This window comes from Oryx dammah, unplaced genomic scaffold (genome assembly GCF_014754425.2).
Source record: "Oryx dammah isolate SB20612 unplaced genomic scaffold, SCBI_Odam_1.1 HiC_scaffold_4, whole genome shotgun sequence".
Classification (NCBI taxonomy): Eukaryota; Metazoa; Chordata; class Mammalia; order Artiodactyla; family Bovidae; genus Oryx; species Oryx dammah.
In genome coordinates, this window is record NW_024070188.1 from 82,971,448 (window position 1) to 82,979,664 (window position 8,217).

The window sequence follows — 8,217 nt, forward strand, 5'->3', positions numbered from 1 at the left end:
CGGACCTGGGGTGTGGATATGACTGCTCTGAACTCTGGGTAGTGGGGCTCTTATGCAGGCTTCACCCCATCGGCATGGCCCATGACCGACCATTTCAGCCCTTTTTGCGCAAGAGAGTGGGGAAATGGGGCTGAAAGTTCCAAGTTTCTAATCACAGGCTTACCTGCAGGCAGGCACCCACCCAGAGTCTCTTTGCGATCCCGTGGACTGTAGCCCGCCAGGTTCCTCTGTCCATGGGATTCTCCAGGCAAGAACACTGGAGTGGGTTGCCACTTCCTTCTCCAGGGGAATCTTCCCCACCCAGGGATAGAGCCTGCATCTCCTGTGTCTGCACTGGCAGGCAGGTTCTTTACCACTAGCGCCACCTGGGAAGACCCTAGCACACAATCATAGCTTGGTCTTACCCATGACCAGGAGCCACCCACAAGCCCACCCAGAGTCACCTCGTTGAACAGAAGACACTCCTAGGAAGTGTTAAGGGTTTCAGGGGCCCTGCGCCAAGAACAGGGAGGGGTGATGAAGACACAGTTCTATTATCTCACTCAGGCAGGAAGGGCAGCGCCTGGCCTGGGTGAGCTGATGCCTTGGGGAGGTTTGCCCTCCTCCCCACCCTCTCCCCTCCCACCGCACCCCAGTCGGTGCTCAGCCCAAGTAGGGAAGTAGTTTGCAGAGCTGCAGCCTCCTCCTGTCTCACCAGAGCAGCTGGTGCACCGCTGGGCTTGGGGCCAGCTCCCCACGTCCACGGAGCAGAGAAATGAGGGTCCCGGGAACGAGGGCTCAGAGGGCCCCTGTGGCCCACTTTCCTAGGGATTCAGGGTGGGTGCATCACAGTCCAGCAGCCAGGAGCCTGCCTGCGGACATAGTGACGCCAGGAGAAGTCCTTTGTGGGTCCCGGAGAAGGCAGTCGTCCTACCCTGGGACAAGGACGTAGGGAAGTGAGTCAGTCTGGGAAGCGTGGCTCTCCCATCGCCCATGGCCAGACCCTCCATGCACACTGCTTGAGACAGCCCATTGTGAGTAGCAGGTCCGACAGCAGTGTGCTGTACTTGTTTACCTGGATGATAAAACAGCTTTCAAGCAGAGGATCTCTGGAAGAGCCTGAGAGAGACTGCTGGGAGGGTCATGGCCACCTTCGCTCACTCCGTTGGCTCTGGGAACCCCAGTGGCACAGAATCAGGTCCTCAGCCCAGGTGACTTCCCCCAGCCCAGCAGTCTGACCAATCATCATCCTCCTATCCCTGTCTGAAACCTGCCCTGCGGGTGAAAGATTGTTTCCAACTTGGTTGGCTTCCAAGGGCAGAAGCCAAGATGCTTAGACAGCAATTCGACTTCAGACCAGCCCATTGCAGAGAAACCCACATAAGACCCTGACCCCGGGCCCTGTGGCTGCTGTTGTCCGCTCAGAGCGATGTGCGTGGAGGCTCAGTCATGCTCACCGTAGATGACGTACTGGAGCAGGTCGGGGAGTTCGGCTGGTTCCAGAAGCAAACCTTCCTGATCCTATGCCTGCTCTCAGCCGCCTTCGCCCCCATCTATGTGGGCATTGTCTTCCTGGCCTTCACCCCGGACCACCGCTGCCGGAGCCCGGGGGTGGCGGAGCTGAGCCGGCGATGCGGCTGGAGCCTGGCGGAGGAGCTCAACTACACGGTGCCGGGCCCGGGGCCCGAGGGCCAGTGCCTCCGCTACGAGGTGGACTGGAACCAGAGCGCCCTCGGCTGCCTGGACCCGCTGGCAGGCCTGGCCGCCAATGGCAGCGCCCTGCCCCTGGGCCCCTGCGAGCAGGGCTGGGTGTACGACACGTCCGGCTCCTCCATTGTGACTGAGGTAAGAGTGGGCCTTCGCTGCGGGGATGATGATGCAGGTTTCAGGGCAGAGCGGAAACATGATGGATCCTACAGGCTTCGACCCCACATCAGCAAAGAGGCAGCAAGGTCGTGCTCTCTGAACTCCGTCCCGGGCACTGCTGTTCGTCCCTTGTTCAATCCTCCGCACACCCTGGGTGTTAGAGGAGGGAACTGGGGCTCAGAGACAACATCGCCTGCCTGGCTGAGCTGGACTTCTTGGATGGGGGACCCCCAGGGAGGGAGACTGGCTCCCTCACCCTTCTGCCCCACTGGCTTCTCCACGGGCCTGCAGAATCCACCTGGGGGCCAGCGGCCCCACCATCAGAGATGCGAGGCCCCCTCCCTCCATTCACAAGCCGTGGACATGTGACAGCTCAATGCTGGTCTCTGAGCGGTGTGGAAGCTGCCCTGGAGTCCGATTGAGCCCCGCCATGCCCCGAGTTGGCTGAGTGTCGCTGTGTAGATTACTCAGCCTCTCTGAGCCTCAGTTCCCTCATCAGTAAACCAGTGATGACAATGCCCTGCTTCCCAGGGGTCAGCCGAGGACGGCGAAGGTGCTGATCAGACAATCCAGAAGAGTGGCCGGGTCAGCACCCCTGGGTGTCCAGCACCCAGCTGCACTGGGTGTCCCCTCCATGGCCCACAGGAGAGCAGGATGGTGGCAGAGCACTTGCCTGGATAGGTTAGTGGGTTATCTGAGCATTTGCTTTGAGACTATCTTACCGAGAAGCCAGCAGATTTCTTTCCTTCATGGGCCCTTTGGAAAATGCTATGCTGTGTCAAGCATGGGCACTTGGAAACTGACCTCAAGGTCGCTTGGTGAAGTCACAGGAGACATTTAGACACATTAGTCACTCAGTCGTGTCTGACTCTTTGCAAACCCATGGACTGTAGCCTGCGAGGCTTCTCTGTCCATGGGATTCTCCAGGCCAGAATACTGGAGTGGGTTGCCATTTCCTTCTCCAGCCGATCTTCCCGACCCAGGGATTGAACCTGGATCTTCTGCATTGCAGGCAGATTCTTTACCATCTGAGCCACCAGGGAAGCCATTTGGTAAAGCCACAGACCAGAACTATGCATAGTCTGTCTGTTAGCAAACTGCTCACCTGAAACAAGGTAGCTGAGTGGCTTGAGCAGCACACGTCTAGCTGGAGAAAAGCGCTGTGTCCACTCCTCCTGCCCCACGGCCTGCTGTCTTGGGGGGTGGAGAGCAGGTGTGGGTGCCCTTGCTCAGACATTCTGTCTCCAACCGTCCTCCAACCGCAGATGTCCAGGTAGAGGACTCGCCTCCCAGGGATGCTGAACTGGCCGTACTTCTTGCTGGGAATCTAAACACAGACCCAGACGGGGATGTATTGTTCTCTCTGGCTGAGGCACACTCTGCTTGGAAAGGATCAGCTAGATGCATGAATTCATCCATTCACTCCTCCATCTATTCCCTCAGTAACCATGTCCTGAGCTTTTCCTCTGTTCTGGCACTGGGTATGATGCCAGGAGGGACACAGAAGAAGCCCGTGAGGTTCAAGGAATTTGCAGTCTCCAGGGAGCAAGGGAGGGGTGGTGACCGTGAGAATAAGATCAGTGTCTCAGACAAGGAGGGGGACCTTACCATTCAGCTGGCCGCTGGGGTCTTCCCGCAGGAGGCGGCAGACTTTCTACACTGGAGTGTAGTTGATTTACAGTATTGTGTCAGTTTCAGGCAAGGTGATTCAGCTATGCCGTCCCAGGCTAAGTCGCTTCAGTCGTGTCCGACTCTTTGCGACCCCACGGACTGCAGCCCACCAGGCTCCTCTCTGTCCATGGGATTCTCCAGGCAAGAACACTGGAGTGGGTTACTGTGCCACCTCCCTGACTCAGTTATATACACATAGATATCTATTTTTCTCAGATTCTTTTCCCTTCTAGGTTATTACAAAATATCAGGTATAATTCCCTGTGCTACACAGTACGTCCTTAGGACCGAGTATTTGAATGGGGCCCAGGGTGGTATTTTGAGCTGCTAGGGGAGCAAACAGGGTGCGTCGGGGAGTGTGAACCGAAGCTCAGGGGAGAGGGGACAGGGACCGCGTTCAGGGAGCAATAGTTGTTGAATTGACTGGAATTCAGTAGAGGAGTCATGAACAGAATGGTGGTGGCTCAGCTTTGGGCCAGAGTGCTGAGACCTTACATCAGGTCACCAGATAAAATGCTGGATGCCCATTAAATTTGAATTTTGGGTAAACAACGAATATTTATTTAGGATAATTAGGTCCGAGATATTGCATAACATTTGATACTGACAGCTGAGGCTGGGGATTCAGATACTGCTGAGGACATGATTGTACTAAAAAAAAGTATTGTTTATCTGAAATTCCAGTTCGGAGGGGCACCCCATATGTTTTTTGCTCTAAAACTGGCAACCCTACCTTTGTGCCAAGTGGCAGTTCAGGCAGAGGAAGAAGACAGTCCTCACTGGACCTTGGGAATGGTCCAGGCTCTGGTGGGGAGTGGGGGTGACGCTCCCCAGAGGTGGGGAGAGCTGGAAGAGGCCGACATGGGCCCTGGCAGGGCTGTCAGTCAACGCGGCTGTCACAGGATCAAAAAGAAGGATCGATTTTAGAGACGCAGACCTGGCAGGGGTTGGGGAGGAGGAGGAGCCCGATTTGCCAGAGGGTCCTGGCCGGGGAGGCAGGGCGGCTGAGACCCTGAACAATGAGGCTGGGACACAGGGAAGTAGCAGGTCATGAATGTGGGGGGCCTGGGCTGGGCGGGGGCCTGGGGAGGGGACACAGCCCCGACTGGCTGATGGTGGGACCCACACACTCCGGGGAGGGCTGGGGGAGACGGTTTGGGGTTGTGGCTAGGGCTCAGCTGGGGGCACACTAGTGTACTTGGGGTGGGACCCAGCTGGAGGTGATGTAGGCGATGAGACGCGGGGCCTCAGGAGTGGAGGACCGCTTCTCCTGGGCGGAACGCGCCTCCTCTGACTCACCCTTCCCACTGCTTCACACCAACTTTTGCCTCCTCCCCTTAGCCTAAGCTGAAGCTTATTTGGGGGAGAACCCTCCCTAGTTATTCATTTCTGCAGAAATAATCTTTAACATGGCCTTGCCTTGGACGTTGGAATTGGCTGAAGGAAAGACGATGAGCTGATCTCTTTGAACACCCAGCTCCCCGTCCCTCCCCACCCTGAGGGCAGAGGTCAGGGTCCATTTGGGGCAGGAAGGTGCTGGTTTCCCAACTCACCTGATCCCTGGGATCACCTGGATTCCAACCCATGATCTGCTGAGACAGAACCCACGGGAACCTGGATTCTAACGAGGACGCTGGGTGACTCTGTGCCCCGTGAGCTTGGCCAGCCTGCTGCTCTATGGGTCACGTCCACCATACAGCCTGGCCCTGGAGAAATCCCCAGTGAAGTCCCAGCAGGGAGAGGGACCCGACCTAGGAGACTCCACCCCATCCTGTGTGCCCCCTGTACAAACCCAAGGCTTTCTGTCTTCCTAGGGGCACAGAGGGGCCCCAAGGACAGTGGCTGGGTCTGGGATCACAGGGGGCAGGCAGGTGCCTGCAGACAGAGCCCCTTGGCGTAGCTGGGGGCAGAGTTCTTAAGGGAGGCGGCGTCAGTAGGGAAGACCAGGCCCCCCTTCCTCCAGTTCCATGAGCTCCCTGGCTTTTGCACGCCCCCAGAGCAGAATGGCACACAGGGCATTTCAGGGAGGGTGGCAGAGACATCTTACAAAGATGCTGATTGCAAAGAGTAGAACAAACACCCCCAAACCATTGCCCTGTGGCTTTGGGGGCATCTAGTACGCACAGAACATCGTCCTGGGTGACGTAGGTGGAGGCTCCAGAGAGGCCGCTGGAGAGGCTGACCTGGGCCAGCGAGATAACAACTCCCAGGAGCGGCCTCTCCCGAGTTCCACTGACAGGGCCCAGGGCCGCAGACAAACCAAAGAGCAGCAGGAGAAACTCCCCAGGGCGGTGTGCTTCCAGCTGAATTTTCAAGGGAATAAACACCTGGAGTGAGAGCTGGACCATAAAGAAAGCTGAGCACCAAAAAACTGATGTTTTTGAACTGTGGTGTTGGAGAAGACTCTTGAGAGTCCCGTGGGCTACAAGGAGATCCAACCAGTCCATCCTAAAAGACATCAACCCTGAATATTCACTGGAAGGACTGATGCTGAAGCTGAAACTCCAATCCTTTGGCCACCTGATGAGAAGAGCCAACTCACTGGAAAAGACCCTGATGCTGAGAAAGATTGAGGGCAGGAGGAGAAGGGGGTGACAGAGGATGAGATGGTTCGATGGCATCACGGACTTGATGGCATCATTGACTCGATGGATATAAATTTGAGCAAATCCCAGGAGATAGTAAAGGACAGGGAAGCCTGGCATGCTGCAGTCCCTGGAGTTGAAGAATCAGACATGCCTGAGCGACTGAACAACAAAAAGTAAAGCCTCCATTTAAAAAGTTAAATGGTTCAGTATCGACTAAACCACGGGCACATGGATTCTCCCTGCAGCGCCCACAGTGGGTGATAGGAGCAGCTCCACACATGCCTTCCAGACAGGAGACCGAGGCCCTCAGCATGCAAGGCTGCACAGGGCTGCTCCCCAGAAGCCCCCACCAGCTGGCCTCTGCGTCTTTGCTAAGAAATGCTCACGTTGATACTCACAGTGCCATCAGCCATGACAAATTTACACAATTATTGGGTAGAATTTATGGAATAAAACGTGATTCAGTTCAGTTCAGTCACTCAGTCATGTCCAGCTCTTTGTGACCCCATGGACTGCAGTACGCCAGGCTTCCCTGTCCATCAGCAATTCCTGGACCTTACTCAAACTCATGTCCATCGAGTCGGTGATGCCATCCAGCCATCTCATCCTCTGTCGTCCCCTTCTCCTTCTGCCCACAATCCCTCCCAGCATCAGGATCTTTTCCAATGACTCAGTTCTTTGCATTAGGTGGCCTAAGTATTGGAATTTCAGCTTCAGCATCAATCCCTCTTAGGAATATTGAGGATTGATTTTCTTTAGGATGGACTGGTTGGATCTCCTTGCAGTCCAAGGGACTCTCAAGAGTCTTCTCCAACACCACAGTTCAAAGCATCAATTCTTTGGCGCTCAGCTTTCTTAATTAAGGGTTTTTACCAATTCTGGGAAACACATCATATTTATTTTACATCATTTTCGTTTTTGGATAATTACTTTGCTGTATTTCTTTAGAAACCTTACCACTTGGCCACCCTGTCCTTTGACAGCTATCAGGGATACCTGGCAACAGACTCTTTAATTAGTGCATATTGAGGGTAAACCCAAGATAAAGATATTAGGCATATAATGACACTTGCATTTGTCTTGTGAAAATGTGGTGAAAGGAAAGGCTGTGAGGGGCCCCGGGATCCCACATTTTGTGTAGTGTGTTGACATTTTCTGCAGGGAAAATGGTAGGTGTAGTTTAACTTACAAATGGTCTTGTATGTCTTGGCCCTTCCGACCCGCAGTTTAACCTGGTGTGTGATGACTCTTGGAAGGTCGACCTCTTTCAGTCCTGTGTGAACTTGGGCTTCTTCCTGGGCTCTCTGGGAGTCGGCTACATCGCAGACAGGTATGTAAAGGTGGATCCGACCAAGCACAGAGTCAACACCGTGGGGAGAAGGGACTTCAGCGGCCGGAGGTGGGAGAAGTGGCCAGAGGGAATCTTTGCAGAACTTGAGACTCGACATGGTAGGGAGTGCGGGGCCATGTGGGGCAAGACGATGGGGGGAAGCTGGGAACTTAGGGGGGACTTCAGAGGTTGAGACCGCAGGCAGGTTTGTGTAGCTGGGATGCAGGGCTCAGAGGGAGGGGGCAGAAAGCCAAGGATTATGCTTCTGGCAGATGGGTGGAGGGGGGCAGGGCCATTATTTGAGACAGAGAGGTTTAAGAATATCCTCCTCTGCAGCTTTTAGGAGATGTGTTTCAGAGCAGCCTGTGAGACAGAGAAGAGTTGCCAAGTAGACAGTTGGATACATAAGGTTCAGGCTGGAGTTAAATATTTGGGATTTTCCACCAGTAATTTGTATTTAAAGCGATAAACCAGGTTTGAGATAAGCTAGAAGAGGGTATGCAGAGAGAAGTTCAACATGTAGAAGCTGGTGAGCAAGGACAGTGTCAGTGGGAGGTTGGAGATGAGAGATGAGGAAGTGGATTTTTGTGTGTGGACAGCTCTTTCTCCCCCCGAAGTATTTCCCTAAAGCGTGTTAATCATCTTTGCATGTGAGAAGTAGGTAGAGTGAATGGTTCCGTCACGAATATTTTTAGTATTTATCTATTTATTTATCTATTTTCAGGAGTAGATAATTGTCATTAGAAGCTATATTTGTTTTGTTTCTTAAATCTTGCGTATGAG

At 54.3% G+C, this 8,217-nt stretch overlaps 1 protein-coding gene across 1 annotated transcript in view; it reads left to right on the forward strand.

Moving 5' to 3' along the window:
• The first annotated feature begins 1,332 nt into the window (after nucleotides 1-1,332).
• Nucleotides 1,333-8,217, forward strand: part of SLC22A1 (solute carrier family 22 member 1) — a 41,416-nt gene continuing 34,531 nt past the window's right edge. The window contains exons 1-2 of the mRNA XM_040238928.1: nucleotides 1,333-1,824; nucleotides 7,331-7,434. Of these exons, the coding sequence (XP_040094862.1) occupies nucleotides 1,429-1,824; nucleotides 7,331-7,434 (500 nt within the window). The 5' untranslated portion in view covers nucleotides 1,333-1,428. The remainder of the gene's footprint in view (nucleotides 1,825-7,330; nucleotides 7,435-8,217) is intronic.